Raw genomic sequence first — 16,232 nt, 5'->3', positions numbered from 1 at the left:
CGATGTGTAACCAAAGCCGGACATAGATTATTATCATTTACATTTAAAGAAAAACAAATTGAAAACACATCAGTGAGCGACATTGTTTAACTGGGTGAAATGTTCCTTTGTTACGATAAAATTTGGCCTTGTAATTTATTTAGAGTTAGACTTACATGCGCCATCCTGCTGCTGTATCTACTCCATAGAGCACCGAATGCGTATGAATCTGCAGCTGAAAATAGTCCCCAACAAACAGACCATTTATTCCTGTCTGACTCGTGTTTCCTGAAAACAGCAATGCTCAGCTGATTCGCTTGAGCATCAGGCTGCGATCACAGCAGAGTATTGAGTCACAGCTTAAGTTTTTTCAGGGGATTTGTTGACAATTTCAAAAAAATAACTCCAAACTTGTCTTAAAATCCGGACAAACATATATTACATATCTGTGTTTTGCGGAAATGTACAATTTTAACATTTAATGCTGGCGACTGGGCTATTATATTTTATTTGCTTCCATTTTGAATGTATGTTTGGATAGTGAACTTAGCTTACTTACAATTGATCAGGTATTTAAAGGCACAATATGTAACGTTTCTGCTTTAAAATGTCTGAAAGCAACTAATTGCAATAATTTTGGACCAGTTAGCTAGCCACTCTGTTCTTAACTATTGTTTATATTACTCACTTGTGATGCAACACAATGATAGATTGACGTTGGTTGAGTGTCCTGTTGAACAATGAAGACAACAACTCCCATGATCCCACGCTAGGTAGCAACATCATCAGACAAAGTTGTTTTGATTGAGAGTCCCCCTCACTGCAGAAATTACACATCTTGCATTTAACCCATTTGTTTTCACCAGTTCTGTTGTTTTCTGACAAAATATAAAGATAAACAATATTTATACTACTCTACTGAATTCACAAATACAGAAAAATCCTGTAGTTGGAACTGTTTTGCCTGACATTTCTACATGTATTATTACAGGCTGTGTGTCATGGGCACATCCACATGGAAACTGAAAATACTGAAAAGAATGACACACTATCAGGGAATCAAGAATTTCTGGGAGGCTTAGCAATTACCTGCACTGAACTGAGTTGTTGGAGGTACACCTGCTTACACTTGCTTCTGGCTATTTTCAGTGACTCATCTGTCTCTTATCAACTCGGGTCCAAAATCACTCCCATATTAACTCTTTTACTATTCCCTTTGTAATAGTCCATCAGCAGTTTATTCTGGAGCGACCAGTAAATTGAGATTTCACACTTTTTACTTTTTAGTACACATACTTTACGGTATGCACTATATGGTAAAACAGGGCTGGTTTTAGACAGCCATAGTAAGTCCAAAAGAAGTAGATCAGAAGTTTGTTATAATAGAATTTCTTGTACTATAGCTTGTACTTTGGTCAGGTCAGACAGTCATAGACATCCACAAATTGAGCTAAGCTGGGCCAGGTGCAAAAAAATCATTTATGGTTGTCTGACTTTTGGTAAAGTATCAGAAAAAGTTCAATTCAATCAAACCGGACTAATTTCAGACATATTCTGTTTATTGGTTACCATTTCCTACAGAGGCTCTCTGGACGAAGGTTGTTCTTTGAATTTAAACTTTTTGAATTACCACAGGAGTCAATTTGAATACACTTAATTAAAATCCCATTGCTCATTTTGGATAGATGTGAAATCACTTGTGAAGCTGTAAATCCCTGACGGCACCTGACAGAAATTTGATGGAATGTGGCTTTTCCATATACATTTTAGATATTTTAAATCATCATATCCCTTTTTTTGTGCGGCTCGAGTTCCTTTAAAGGCCTGACCTCCCATTTCAGTTTTTAAACCTTTAATATGAAACCCAATGAGAGTCACTGAACTATCAGGACCTGACAGATACAGTTAGGTAACTGCTTCATGAGTTATTATCGGTTCCAAGCCTCCACTGGGGTGCAGCTACCGGCCACTGCGTTGCTGATGACCGGTTAATTCAGTTTCCCGGTCGCGATAAGAATTGCTCACTGTGCCGGCTGCCGAGGAGCTTTTGATCTCTGCTGATTGTTGCAGATTGGCAATCGCTTCACAGATAAGCCCCTGGAAATTTAAAGTAGTTTGAGAGCAGAGAGGGGACTTCATCTTTTAAAAGCTTATTAGTCTTAAAGATTATCCAAGGTCTTTCAATTTGACGGTCATTAGATGGATGTGATTGAATAATAAATGAGATCCTCTCCTGTTCCTCTCTGTTGATCTCCGGTTCAGTTTTGTATATCCAAACATCAGGCTGCTCACTCCTCCTGACTCTGCCAGTGTCACGAGGGATGAAGTCTTGTTCTTTCTGACCACTCTTAGTTGTCTGTCCTTGGAAGTCTGTCTCTCTTTTCTCCCCGCACTCACCTCCTCACATCACTTTAAATGATGCAGTCTTTTCTGAACATGTGGGAGTGAAGGACGGTGTTCCTTCCTGGGGAAAATAAAACAGCCAAATGTCTGTCTTATTTATCTGTCCCTATCTCATGTCTCTTCTACCTTCTTACTCTCTCAATCTACCTATTGCTTCAAGAGTTTTCTTACTTGCATTAGATGGATAATCATCTCTTTCTGTTTTCTCTTCTGAGTCATCTTTCTCCTAATTTTTGGGGAGAACTCTTTGAATTGGAAGAATCCATTTCACTTTGTCAAGAAACTAATAAAGCATCTTGCTCACCCTCATCTCATTTTGACCTCACGCTGTGCCACCTTTCCCATTTGTTTTCTTCCAATATTTCAGTTACAAAACAGAGTGAATTGTAAAGAAAACCATTAGATTTTTTTTTCTATTTCCATGTTCCTTGCAATCACAAATCACAGTGCCTGCAGTCTGATGAAAATAGTGTTTTCTTGGATCCAGGCCCACTTTATCCTTCATCTAATATTTAATTCCCTTTACCTTCTCCTTCACTTTTCTCCTGCTCCTTTTTCCTCTTTCTTTTCAAACAAAATCCTTTGAAATAGCCTCCACAAAGTTGGGAGCAGACATGAGGATGGAAATGGTGCATATGATGTTGAAAACACTGAATGCCACCAGACACAGGCGGTCAATCACAGCGCCTGCAAATTTCCACTGGTCAGCCATGCTTTCGGCCTCGTCCTGCTCCCGGAAACGGTCTGCCATGTAGCGTACCTCCTCCAGGATAGCCTGCAGCTGGGGGTCTCCCATCCCTGCAGCTGAACATCCCCCAAGCCCTCCATGTCCCACTCCGAAGCCCCCACCGCTGGAAACAGTGCTGGGGCAGCCTGTATCTAAATTGGAGGCAGGAGGTGGTGGTGAGCTGCAGAACTGAGATGGCAGGTGCGGAGGCGGGCTTCCTGCTACTCTCTGAGGCCCTGTGGAGATGTTGTTCCTCTGTACAGGCTCTGAGAGCATTGAGGGGTCCTCCATACTCTGGAAGCCCATGTAAAGAAGGTTCCCATTGTTGTTTGCACTGGTCTGGGTATGGAGGTGAGGATGCCCCGCATGAAGAGACCCTGTTTGGAGAGGTGCCAAGTTCTGTGGGTGCAGCGGATGGAGGGTTGGGTCTGGAGGGTTTGGGATGCTGCCACTCTGGGAGCCCGACGAACATCGCCGCAAGTGGGGCGCACACGGGGGCCGCTCTGGGTCATCGTTCTCTCCTGGCCGCTTCATACGCAAGAACCATGCAACCCACTGCAGCAAGACGAGCTGCACCTGTGGAGAAGAATAGAGAGAAACTGATAAGAATGAGAGTGATGGAAGGAGCGAAAGAGCACAGAAACATATAAGGGAAGAAAAGGAAATATGAGAAAGCTGTGAGGAACTGAAAGCCACCCACAGACTTTGACCTTCACACAACAGTAGTTTAAAGCTGGGAAAACTGCTTCATTTGTTGTGGAATGACGTGTTGCTTCCGACCTTGCATTCTGTTACAGGATACGTAGAAGTGTGAGATCCTCACCAGGGACGCCAAGTTAAAACGCCTGAGGCAAAGGAGATTTTTTTTAGCTTGAACTCTATTTCAGGCAGAGAGGGTATTTACAAAGACAGCATTAAATTTAAACTGTGGAATCACTGAGATCAACTGTAAGATTGCTGTTACGTACTGTGTCTGTAATGTTCCAGTAAACAGCAGCAATAAGTTAAAGGATAGCGGCTGCAAAAATTTAAATCTTGTTCTATTTTGCTCTGTGAGGGGTGACTGAGAAGTCTGTAGCCTGGGGCAGAAGGAGAGATTTTTAGGAAATCTAGCAGATTTATTATTCCACATAGTCCCCTCCTTCAGTTACACAGATAGTCCAGTAGTCTTGGAGCTTAAAGATTTGTAGAAGTTGGCATCTTGGACCTCCAGAAAGAGGTCGACAGCAGTGATTTCTGTGAAAATGATGAACGCGTACTGAGTTCCTTCTTCAGCTTAGGGAGGATGTAGTATTCGGACTGAGCCACCCCTGATCTCGTGTTGCCCCCATCTCCCTTTGGATCTCCGTGTGTGAGGTAGCAGATGATTGCACAAAGGCCAATGTTTTCATTTTCTCAGATATTGCTGACTTACTATATTCAATTACTCAAAACAGAAATACTGCAAAAGTTATTAACTTCATGCTTTCTGCACAGTCACTCCAAGAGTTTAACTACACGTGCATTTAATAGCTAATTTCCTTCTATGTTAGGACAGTCAGCCCTCATATTCTCCCCACTGCTCTCTATGTCTCCTCCCTTAGAAAAAGACTACAAGTCCCTTGAAAGGGTTTATTAGCCCAACAACATCCAGATGGGTGTCTGGCATCTAATGAGAAGCTAATGTCCAGATGACTGCTCAATTACTCCCAACTGAGTGTGTTTACTGGCCAGGTAACAGACCCTGTTGCCGCTGCTGTTGATGTTGGTTTTGTCCGCGCCGCAATTATGAACTGCGCTGGTTCGATGCACTCATCTGAACCCCATCAATTAGCTTGTTAATTGGCCATCGGGTTGTCTGAACAGGCCATTCATCAGCAGAACGTCCTTGCAATGTATCGATATGTACAGCATCTGCACTCACAATTAACCAAGCTCTTTGCACATCTATCAATAAATGCAGTTTTTCCTGTGGTCAAAACATAAATCACAAAATATACATCTTAAAGGGACACTCAGTGCTATACCATATTTAATTTGTTGAGTAATATTACAGAAATAATAAGAGAATGTTCCCATTTGGAAAGACCAGTCATTGTCTTAACCAATTGGACATTTTTTGGTATATTCATATTTGAACAAAATTTTTCTTTTTAGCATTGAACAGATGGGAAGAAGAATAAGAAGAGGGAATGAGTCAAATCGAATCCGCCCACATATCCAGAGTGCTTTGAAAAGCACTCCTGTTGAAGTCTGTGGCGGTGCAAGGTGTTTGATGAGCATGCTCAGACAGACTGACACTGCCGGATGAGTCACAACCGATGAAGTCAGAGAATGAAAAGAGGAAAGCAAACTGGCAGACGAGCACAGGTAGCCCGAACGGAAGGCTGATACTCATGCTGAAACAGATTAATTAAGGTGATATACCATATCTGAAATAGAGGAGAGCAGCCATTTACAGGATTTAACAAACCAGAAAGCATGATGTATGTTACTGATTATGCACTTGAAGTTATGATGAAGAGTTCGAGCTCAGACTCACCCACTTGGGCATGTTTCCTCCGTTTGGATCGTGGTGATGATACTGCAGGACCACCACTGTGGCGATGACTGACATCCCAACGATGATCATTATACTGGCAAAGTACTGACCTGGGTGGAGCAGAGTGTGGAGCAGTTGTTGCATTTCATTTTTTATGTAATTTCCCACACAATGTAACTTCCTGCTCCTACAATTTCCTGCAAGGTTTTCGTAAAAACACTTTCATCTTCACCAGTATTATCTGAGCATAGAAACAAATCCACTTTATTTCACTGAAAACATATTCTAAACATGCTGAAGAATAACATGAATTGGATTACTGCACTGAATTGAGTTTGAATGGAGGATTATTTTCTCTCAGTTTGTCCCCTGTTTTATTTGAAATGAAAACATGCTTTGTTAAATATGTTTATCCCAAGCTGGGACATGCTGCTGGCGCTACTGCTCGCTCATAATCACATTATGTTTGTAAACTTGTAACTGTATCAGGGTAGTTATTTTTACTTACTCTTTAAGGCAGCGCTCTGTGTTTGTGAGTCTACTTTTTTGAAGGTTTTAACGACCAAGATTTGTGTCTTTAGGCTAAGATGACCATGCATCTGTCTCTGCAGAGAGCTGCAGTCTTTAGCTCGCTAAACATAATTTTAAGCAGTGAGCCCACAAGCAATTTAGCCAATTAAATTTTAAGGCGAGCAGATGGCTAAAATAAATTCTCTTTGGTGGGAGAAAGATGGGGAGGTGTAGTTTTCTTTATTTTGTGCAGTTTTACACATCTGAATTAAGAGCATGTGATATGCAGACTGTAAAGATCTCTGTGATGAAGAGCATGTGAAGGTCAGTAACAGCATCACAGTTTGCAGTGGTGGAATCCCAGTACAATAAGACTGTATTTAAATATAAATTTGACTTAGTTATACTTTTTTATTATTATTATTTTACGCTACTTTACGGTTCCACTTCTACTCCACTACATTTCAGAGACTGCACTTTTTCCTCCATAGTATTTATCTGTACCTCACGAGTTAACACGAGAGACCAAATATTGACTGTCGATTTCAGACAGAAACTTCATTCAGCATCAATAACGAGCAAAACATCTGATTTTGTATTGACAAACGTTAAATGTTGTTATGGCAGTGGGTTTTAATTGGTGGTCCGGGAGAACAACTTTGCTAATTAAGAACCACGTGAACCGCTGGTGAAAAACACACAAACGCTGCCTCCCACATACCTATTAGAGGGACGGAGTCAGATGTGGCCGGCATGATCTCTGCCACCAGCAACATGAAAACAGTCAGAGACAGCAAGACGGTGATACCTATAGATAGATAGATGGATGGATGGATAGAGTGAATTACTTTAAGACATTCTGTACTTCCACAGCAAAAATAATCTCTTCTGCATTGCAAATATTCTTCTTTTTTTTTTTAATGTTGTACTCTGCGTGCATGTGAACACACACCTCATACACTCCCTGCGCTAAAACTCATCTCAATCTTCATTTATCCACCTGCACACTATCTGTCTCACTTCTCCAGCTCACAGAATTTAAAGAGTGCGTTGCTGGCATAACCGTCCCCATTCAGAGGCATTCAATTAAACTCCTAAGGCAGAGAGATAAAATATAAATGCCCTTTAAGGATATTAAGAAAATGTAAAAAAATGTGTCTTTTCTGTTGCTTTTTTTTCTCAGAAATGACACTGACTCTTTTTAAAAGCATGCTCCTCTAACCCTAAAGGCCCAGCCACTCGGTCGCCATGTCTCCTCCATCAAGCGGAGTGACAGACTATTTTCCTGGAAGGCAGTGTGTAAGCTCTCTCCCTCTAATCAATTCACTAGCCTTAATTACATCAATAGGTTAATTGGCCGTGTGTGTAAGGCTTGGCGTTTTTGTTCTGCAGAGAAATGCTGCGTAATGCATCCTGTGTTGAGGTTAGGGATATGCTTTGACACTGCTGTCGCGGTTTCCTTCTGAGCTCCTTCCAATTCAGACAAGAGCCAAAACAAACAGAAGCATTTATCAGAATGTATTTGGTGAACGATCCAGTTTTTGTATTAGATTCATCTGCTGACTATTTTCCTGACTAAGCAATGTAGATAAATTCATAAAGGCTACTTTACTTTCACAGAGCCCCACATGACATATTCAAAAAGTCTAAAAGTCAGTCTAAAATCCAAATATATTAAATTTACAACGATTAAAAAAATGGCTGAAACAATTAATCAATTATCAAAGTAGTCAGCTAATTAATTAATCAACTGATCCTCAGCTCTTGTGAGAAAAGTCAGATATTCTTGACTTTTGCCCCGATGAGGTGAATATCATCCATTTTGTGCACCTAACAGGTTGAAACAGAATTAAAATGTAAAATTTATCGGCAGCACGGCTTCCTGTCTGTCTCTCTTTCAGCCTGCTGTTCTGTGATGTGGTTGTCTCCCATCTTTTCTTCCTCATCAGTCCTCCCTCTCTCTTTTGTGCCGTCCCCTCTCATCCTTTTCGAATTCTTCTCCTGTCAGTGTTCCCCTTCCGCTACACCCTTCCCACACCCATTCGTCTTTGTTCCACCTCCTCGCATTTCTCATCTTTCTATTTCATCCTGTAATCCCTCTCCACTCTCCACACTTTCTCCCTGTGCCTCTTTTATCCCAGCCCGTAGTCCTCAGTGACACTCCTTCAGTTTCTTTTCTTGTTTTTTTTTTTTTTTTTGCCTTAAGTCAAGGAAGGTTTGCTTGCTGCGAAACCCCAGTAGGTTGGATGTTGAGGAAAAGGAGTGTTGTTGTCTTCTCAGCAAATATTTTCCGGCTGGTCAGTGATGGTAAATCCATCTAAACTCTTCTCCTGGACACCATGTTTTATTACCTGACACCAGACTTCAGGGTGATCAGACTTTTGGGTTTTCAAACAGCCTGTTGATTAGTCATGTAACTCATACCTTTAGACATTAACACACTCAACACTTTTCACAGAACACCACATGTATTCTCAGTGGATGCAGACATTCCAGTTGTAAAGGTTCATTTTCCTTCCTGATAAACATTCACAAAGTTGATTTGTTTTTAATGTTTGAAACCTGCATTGTTTAAATCAATATTTACGAGCCAGCAGTTTTTGGCTAGGTTGCAGTAAAGCCCAGCAAGCCCTGTAAACACTAAAGTAAGACAGAGTCACACCAAGTTCCACTATTGGTCCATCGAGTGTCTGGAGTTTCCCCGTTGGCAGTCAGCATACATGGCATACAGAGCAACCAAAATGGGGATCCACTCATACAGTCCATATAACAAAATCTGTTTTGTTTTGTAAAAAGCCACATGTCTGACCAGTGGACTTTTTATAGGCCTAGGGAAACCTCAGACACTAACAGGATCATATGCTTATTTTGGATGGACTTGCACTGAAACTCATGGTGGTCTACACCACGCTGTGTGAGCATTCCCAGAGCTAAAAACCACCATGTATAACTAACAAGCCATCTTTTTCCAATTCTTGTGTGGTTTTGTCCCTCTGTGTTCATCTTTAGTCCATCTATTTCCTCCATCATTGCTCTTTTTGATCCACTCACCCAGTGAGATCTTCTCCCCAGAATCAGCTGGTAGCACAAAGATGAGCAGGGTCATTGAAGACAGCAACACACAGGGGATGAGCAGGTTCAGGGCGTAGTAGAGCGTCCGTCGACGTATTGTCACGACAAACGTCACATCCGGGTAAGGCTCCTTACAGCAATCATAGAAGGCCTCGTTCCTGGTGCCAGGAACTCCTGGAAGAATAAGCATGAAGATAATCTGCCTCAACTGCTCTGTGACTGGATGTTTTTGATCAGGATAAAATACAAAGTTTTCACCTTACGCACCAATTAGATCCCACTCTCCATTGGGCATGTAGCCTGAGATGTCAGCTTCATTCATCTGGAGGTCCAGCAGCCAGCCGTCGTACGTCCAAGAGCCGAACTTTAGCTCACACCTCTGGATGTCAAAAGGGAACCAGCGAACATCCACGTTGCATGTGCTCATGAAGATTCCTGAGAAAAAGACAAGAGGGCAGCTTAACAGAAGGCAAAGAGTTAAAGCTCCACAAGCAGCAGGCTAAATGACAACACTGGCCACTGCCTGTACAGGGGTGACAAGGGAAAGATGCATGAGGGGACCACTTGTGCTGTGCGGAAAGCCTGTCCTGAATAGCAAGTTGCTTGTCAGAAAGAATCATTCATTCATTTCATATCCAGGCAGCTCTGAAGGATGGGTTCTTAACTCAACCACCCTGCATTTTTTATATAAAAATGGTGCAAAAGCCACAGAATAAAGCAACAGCTACCTGCCCTGGATGACAACTTCACGTCCCGTTAACTGCGGAAGACACAAAGCATCCTGAAGGACTCATCACACCCTGCTCATCATCTGTTTGAACTGTTGCCCTCCAGGAAACACTACAGATCCATCAAAACACACACCACAAGACTCTTGAGGAGTTTTTATCCTAAAGCCATCACTATGTTAAACCAACTCCAAACCAAAAGTACACCCCTACTAATGTGCAAAAAGTTAGACTTTATAAATAACAACTATGTGCAGTACTTGGCTTTTAATGTAACTTCTTAGGTGCCTACATTGGCAGTATGGTAAATAATGAATGTGTGAAGGACGAATACGTGTTTTTGTGTGAATGGAACGAGAGCATTTATTTATTTCTATGGTACTTTTTATTACTTGGTACTATGGTACTTTTATACTGAGCCCGATTGTTGAGTGTGTCTGAATTTCGTTGTAGGCTCTGTACAATGACAATAAAGAATCTTATCACAACCAAGAGTGCACACTGCAATAGGATTTGTATTAACATTGTGCAAATCTACAGAGAGTTAACTGTTTTGAAATTGAGTTTGGAGGCTGGAGAAATGAAAGACTAGATTAGAAACCCATCCCATCACAGAAATGTATGTAAAATAAAAAACCTGGCAGCAGTATTTTCGCTCTCGGGTTTCAGATATTCTTTTCTGCAAACAAATGCTGTTCGTGTGCTCTGCCTGCGCACACACAGCTGTTGGCTAAGCCTCGACAATGGAAGGAAACATCAAGTGTGACACAGGGAGAATGCGATTGTGCACAGTGATCTAATCAGATTTAACACTTTTATTATGTAAAAATAAACACATTAACATTCATGTGCAATCACAAATCATAAAGACACACACATCCATGCTGATGTCCACCCACCCAAACAAGATATCACATCGATCCCCTCAGTGGCAGACTCCAACCTTTAAGTAATTAATGAAGTAAAGAGTCAGGTCTGTTGAGACGTTTCTGATGCACACCGAACCAAAATGCCAGTGAAGCCTTACAACCTCCAAACACATTCATTATGTGGCTGCCCACATGCAAATCAGCCTTCAGAGTGGAATGAAAGTAGAGTTTAGAGAAGATCAAGGATGATCTCAAGAAAGTAGCTATAAATTTTCTTTCTTATACACTCCCTGCTCTCTCAAATCAAGTTACCGGCGCCAAGGTCTTGCAAGTGGTCCCCCTTGCTTCCATGGGGATGATGTCTTTATAATTGCTCCCATTACATTACACTGATTATGTAAAAGCAGTTCTGTCCATCTTTTCAGTCCACTGATCAGTGCACCTTCAGGCACAGCATATTTTTGTAACCTGCCTCTCACAGATATCCAGTAAACTGGAAGCAGCAAACAAGACAGCTGGATTTTTTTTCTGCAGCTTGGAACAATCTCTCTCGCAGCACGGCTCCCAAAATAAAACTCCTTCTTCACTCTGAATCGCTTCCCAAGAAGTCATTACTAGGCCCAGAGACGACGTTCCCTGCTTGCAAATGTCACCAAATCAAGATATGAGCTAAAACCTGTTACGCCTTATCACCTGTTTTACCATTAAACCCAAACATGACTTTACCTCTGCAGCTACAAGAGGTATTCTTCAGGTTATGGTGTGCAGCAGACACCTGCTCCTCCGCCTTTGAGTTATATGCCATCCACTGACCCGTTGCCTTTTATGTTTTGACTACAACAGCCCAAAAAGACCTCCAAAAACTGGAACCAGTTTTCTGTGATGCAGTCAAAGAGACTTGTGTGCTGCTTTTCCCTTTTTCTCCTCATTTCCATTTACTCCAGCATCTCTCCTTCTCTCTTTCCCATCGTGTTTTGTGGTAAAACCTCTCCTCCTCCTCCTCCTCCTCCTCCTGAGCTCTGTCTTTTTATTCTTTTTCCTAATTGGCTCAGATCCAAGTCGCAGCGCTGAGGAGCCGTATTTCCATTCAGCAGCAGCCTATTAATAAACACGGTCGCTGAATAGAACTGATATGGTGGCATTCTGAGCTTTTACTTAGACTTTTACTTCAGAGTGCCATTTCAACTCAATCCGCCCTTAACACCAGGGATTCAGCCTTAGCCCGCTGTAATCTGTTTTTTAAAAAAACGTCTGAGAAAATACAAAGCGAAGACTTGTGGAAACCCAGGGGAGCCATTACGTTCACAAGCTTGCACTGGTCTTGCGTTTGGGTTCTGACAGGAAACAGAGGAAGCCAGCATTTCCTATTTAAAGGTGTTACTCGCAGGCAGTGCTGGGGACGTGTAACCAGTGAGTAACCAGGGATGCTGTTTTATACCAATGAAATATTAATGTCAAGTGTACAAACAGGGGAGACATGCAGAGACTGCAGAATGAGATGCTGCACCGCGAGAAGATGGAGAAATGATAGCAAAGGGGACAAAGGCATCAACAAAAATACATGAATGAAAAACAAAAGAGGAGAGACTCACCTGGAGGCAGGTACTCTGCGTAGCCACTGGAGTTCACCAGAACATTGGTCTTAAAGGTGGAGTCAAAGTCGTCATCTGCACTGAGGAAGGACAGCAGGGAAGTGACTTTGTTGAAGTGTACTGTGTGTGTGTGTGTATAAGGTTTTGCGGGAAGGTGTTTCTGCGTGTTTTACCTGTTGTAGAGCAGGACGTCTGGTGTCCACACCTGATCTGTGGTGAAGCGGAGATTTTTCACTCCAGGATGTTCACTCTGGTTCCACTGGAGATAGTGGTCGAACCAGCTCTTAAATACAGACATACAGATACAGTCTGCATACGAATGGACTGCGGGGAACCAGCTTTATATCCGGTCCCTTCTGCTGCTCAATGCAGTGTAGGTCAACACGTTCATTTACATGTTCAAGACAATATAACTAGAATAAATTCACCTCAGTTCAGAATAGCAACAAATTAACACCCCAAAACACTGAGAATCTCTCAGGGGTCCTTACCATCCGTAGCCATATATTGGTGGTGAGCACCTGGTTCTTCTCATCCTGCAAAACATTGCAAATGTTTTTAGCACAATTTGTTTTCTTAGAAATCATTTGCTTTGTAAATCACAAGAGAGAAGAGTGTAATATCATTTTCCATTCTAATTAAAGATTACAGATAAATTTTCATATTTTCTCACCCAGATCCACAAATATTTTTGAAAAAGCCTGCTGTTATCACCACTGTTAATAGTCATATCACAGAATGCCTAACTTTGTGCCAAATTAGGATTTTAAATTTCTGTTTTTTAGGCTGATTTACATATTAATTAACAAAAAAGATGAGGCTTCAAATGCGTCATCATATCTGTTAATATTAGAAACGTAAGGTGAGAATGTGAGGTTGAGAAGGACTGCAGCTGCAGACACCTACCACGTCCATGATCTGTATCAAACTGAGGGTGAAGACCACAGTGATAGGGTGGGAGTCGTTGCCCACCGGCCGTTCCATCCGGTTGTAGTCCTTCAGCAGGTTCTTCAACAGGTTCCTCTGGTGAGGACCCTGCAGTGACACTGGACGGGCACAAAAATGTGGGAGATTTTAAAAATCACAAGATGAGAAAGCAACCTATGCTCCACATCACAATAAAACAAAATAAATGAATGATAAAGTCTAGATCACCTGCAAAGCCCTTAATGACAGATTAAGCCTGCATTTCCTGTGAGGTGACTAAAAATGACAGCAATCTTCAAGGAAAACCTCTAATAAAAATCTCACTTGGCAATCGAATGAGACTTTGGGGTGGGAGTGCAGTCAGGCAGGGAAGAAAAATCCGCACATCAAATCAGAAGAAGATTCAGCCCTCGGGAACTGAACTTATCTATAAATACACCCAGAAGAACAAGATTAAAAAGAAAATAGATAGAGGGAGGGCAGAGAAGGCAAAAATTTAATGATGAAACTATCAGAAATAAAAATTCATCTTTTATCACTATTAGTCACACTTATCTTTGACTTTTATGGGTTAAGCTTTGCAAAAGAAGTGGAAGGGAGGTCCAACTCCTCAGTCTGAATGAAATACTTAACATAAATAATAAAAAAATACAGAAGGACTAACAGGAGAAAGATTCAGAGGGAGCGTGCAGAACACTCAGTAAACAAATAATAATCTAATTAGAATTAGCAGGAAACCTTATCAGGGTGTAATTGGCACTAATTGGCGTATAACCGAGTTAGTTTGAAATGCTCAGAGTAATACAAATCAAATGTTGAACAGAGATGTTTCTGGACTTATTTGGAATGTTAGCGAGACTGTGTTGTGGACTGCAGATGTGTAGACCAATTTAAAATGTAAAGGATTTTGTGTGTTGCTTCCTCCATGTTTCCCATCTCATCAGTCCGTCCACTGTGACACAGCCAAGTTTTATCCAAACACAAAGATTTTATCTAGTTGAGATCCCGAGGTTTCTGTCTCTACCCTTTATATCATGCAGAAGTGCAGGAAGTTTAATTGAAATGGTTCTCAAAACATCTAGGATTTCTCCCGTCGGTGCAATAGTGAAGCAATTAAAAAATGGGGTCTTGGATCTGAAAATATCGCTCAGTCTGGCATTATATAACCTCAATAAAGTGCTAGAAAACACAGGAAATACTGACTTTGAAGCTTGTTCCATTTGTGGCATGTTTAAGTGATGGAAAAGCCCTGGATGTTTCCTGTGAAACTTTTCCCTTATCTGTCCTCTTGTTTTCTTATTTACTGGACTTTTCTACCCAAGAACACAAACAAACAGAAAAGCATTTCGCTGCTGCTTCTTCTTCTGCCTGTAGGGATGAGTTCAGCAGCTCTCCTCTCCTCTCAGCCCTGTCATCCACTGTCAGCCTTTTCACCGAGCGACGGCTTCTGCTGCTCACAGCCCCATCAGCTCCACTGCAATAACATATTCAGCAACAGGGCGGCAAGATGGGAGAGCTGATCTATAGATGCATTTGAGCTGATCTGTGACCTGTTTTCAGTTGAGGGGGGAGGGGAGAGGGGATTAGGAATCTCCTAACCTGCTCACAGATTTGGACATTAAAAAAGATTTAGGAAAGAACTGCAATGAGATGTTATGACTCAGATTCTTCTACATGCTGTTTCTGTCATCTGACTCGCTGCACAGACAGGATGTCAGTCTGCTTGTTAAAGCATCTCATGTAGAGGCATCCAACCCCTCAGGTTAACTCAACATCCAGAAAAATAAGAGCACAGCTGTCAAGAACTGCAAGCAAACAGGTGAGCCACAGTCTCACTTTTCTCTCTCCGGGAGTCTTTTTTCTTTTGTCTTAACAGAATTCTTAAACCGGTGCACACTTCACAGATCAAGCATCAACACCAGCAACTCTAATTCCTGGATTCTCATAAAATCACTTTGAGACTAAAGTGCCACTGCTGCAATCTGATTCCTGAAAACAGAATGAAAGGCAGAGAGAGGCTGCCAGGCTCACCGTGGATCAAAGCAGAGAAGCCAGAGAGGAGCAGAGCCACCGAGTGCCACATCCTGGTGGTGAGGAGCAGGAGAAAACAGGAGGCAGAAGAGGAGAAGCTCTGTGCGTTGAAGGAGGATGAGGAAGAGGAGGAACAGGAGCGGAGCAATGAGAGGGAGGACTCAGGAAGCTGCTGAAAATCCCCCGGTCTGCATCCAGTCGGCATCAGAGGGACGGAGTGTGAGCGTGTGCTGGGAGCTGAGAGAGGAAGAGGAGGAAGGAGAGAGGAGGAGGAGGAGGAGGAGGAGGAGATGGTGGCTGTGAGCTCTCTCACTCTCTCTCTCTCACTCTGTCTCTGTCTCTCTGTCTCTATGGGAGGTGGGACTAAAATGGAGAGCACAAGAGAGAAAAATGTCAGTGATTTGGGGTGAAAGGGTGCAACAGAGAGCAGGAGGTGGAGAAAAGAGAGGTTTTAATTGGTCCGTCGCCATGAGTTGACCTTCTTAAAGACAATAGAAACAGATGATGCACATGACTTTAAATTATCTGAAGGCTAATGGAGCATTGGTTGAAAAAAGGTAGAAAGAAAGGTCAAGTGTGACAATGAAAGAAATCTATACCGAATAAAGTGGAAAAGTAGGCTTCTCAGTCAGGTCAGTGCTTAAATATGTTACATTTGTGCACCAAAATAGACACTAAAATCACAACACAAACCTTACTTCCTCAGTACCTGTTTTAGTGCAGAAATTGAGCAAAGGATGAGGCACATTATTGAAAAAGTATTGAAAAAAATCAAGCATCTCCCTTTTTTGTGTGAAAAAGAAGCCTGCAAAAGAAGAATTACTGGTCAAAACCACTCATTTCACACTCGTGTCTCGTTCCCTCTTCATATCA

At 41.9% G+C, this 16,232-nt stretch overlaps 2 protein-coding genes across 3 annotated transcripts in view; one reads left to right on the top strand and one right to left on the bottom strand.

Annotated features, from left to right (window-relative positions):
* snx27a (sorting nexin 27a) overlaps positions 1 to 16,232 on the top strand; it is a 40,024-nt gene that overhangs the window by 19,465 nt on the left and 4,327 nt on the right. The window contains exon 13 of one of the 2 annotated variants that reach the window (XM_046417570.1): positions 5,246 to 5,286. The exons of the other annotated variant lie outside the window; for it this stretch is intronic. Coding sequence (XP_046273526.1) covers positions 5,246 to 5,271 — 26 coding nt within the window. The 3' untranslated portion in view covers positions 5,272 to 5,286. Of the gene's footprint in view, positions 1 to 5,245; positions 5,287 to 16,232 lie in introns of those variants that run through there. 2 annotated transcript variants of the gene reach the window in all.
* On the bottom strand, positions 1,452 to 15,661 carry chrna11 (cholinergic receptor, nicotinic, alpha 11). The gene is made up of 10 exons (XM_046417566.1): positions 15,360 to 15,661; positions 13,308 to 13,447; positions 12,893 to 12,937; positions 12,575 to 12,684; positions 12,402 to 12,481; positions 9,480 to 9,647; positions 9,192 to 9,386; positions 6,862 to 6,948; positions 5,631 to 5,740; positions 1,452 to 3,685 (listed from the first exon to the last, which is right to left on the bottom strand). Exons 1-10 carry the CDS (start codon positions 15,562 to 15,564, stop codon positions 2,951 to 2,953), a joined length of 1,875 nt encoding a protein of 624 aa, XP_046273522.1. The 5' UTR covers positions 15,565 to 15,661; the 3' UTR covers positions 1,452 to 2,950.

Source organism: Scatophagus argus, chromosome 17, assembly GCF_020382885.2.
Source record: "Scatophagus argus isolate fScaArg1 chromosome 17, fScaArg1.pri, whole genome shotgun sequence".
Lineage (NCBI taxonomy): Eukaryota > Metazoa > Chordata > Actinopteri > Scatophagidae > Scatophagus > Scatophagus argus.
The sequence above is the reverse complement of the archived record's forward strand: the minus strand, read 5'-3'. Positions and strand labels throughout refer to the sequence as shown.

Excerpts from the sequence above, each read along its gene's own strand:
- chrna11 (XM_046417566.1), bottom strand. The coding sequence starts at position 15,564 with ATGCCGACTGGATGCAGACCGGGGGATTTTCAGCAGCTTCCTGAGTCC. Across the intron at positions 12,685-12,892 it reads CCAATATATGGCTACGGATG|AGCTGGTTCGACCACTATCT; the intron begins GTAAGGACCCCT and ends TCTGTATTTAAG. Across the intron at positions 9,648-12,401 it reads CGCAGAGTACCTGCCTCCAG|GAATCTTCATGAGCACATGC; the intron begins GTGAGTCTCTCC and ends TCTTTTTCTCAG.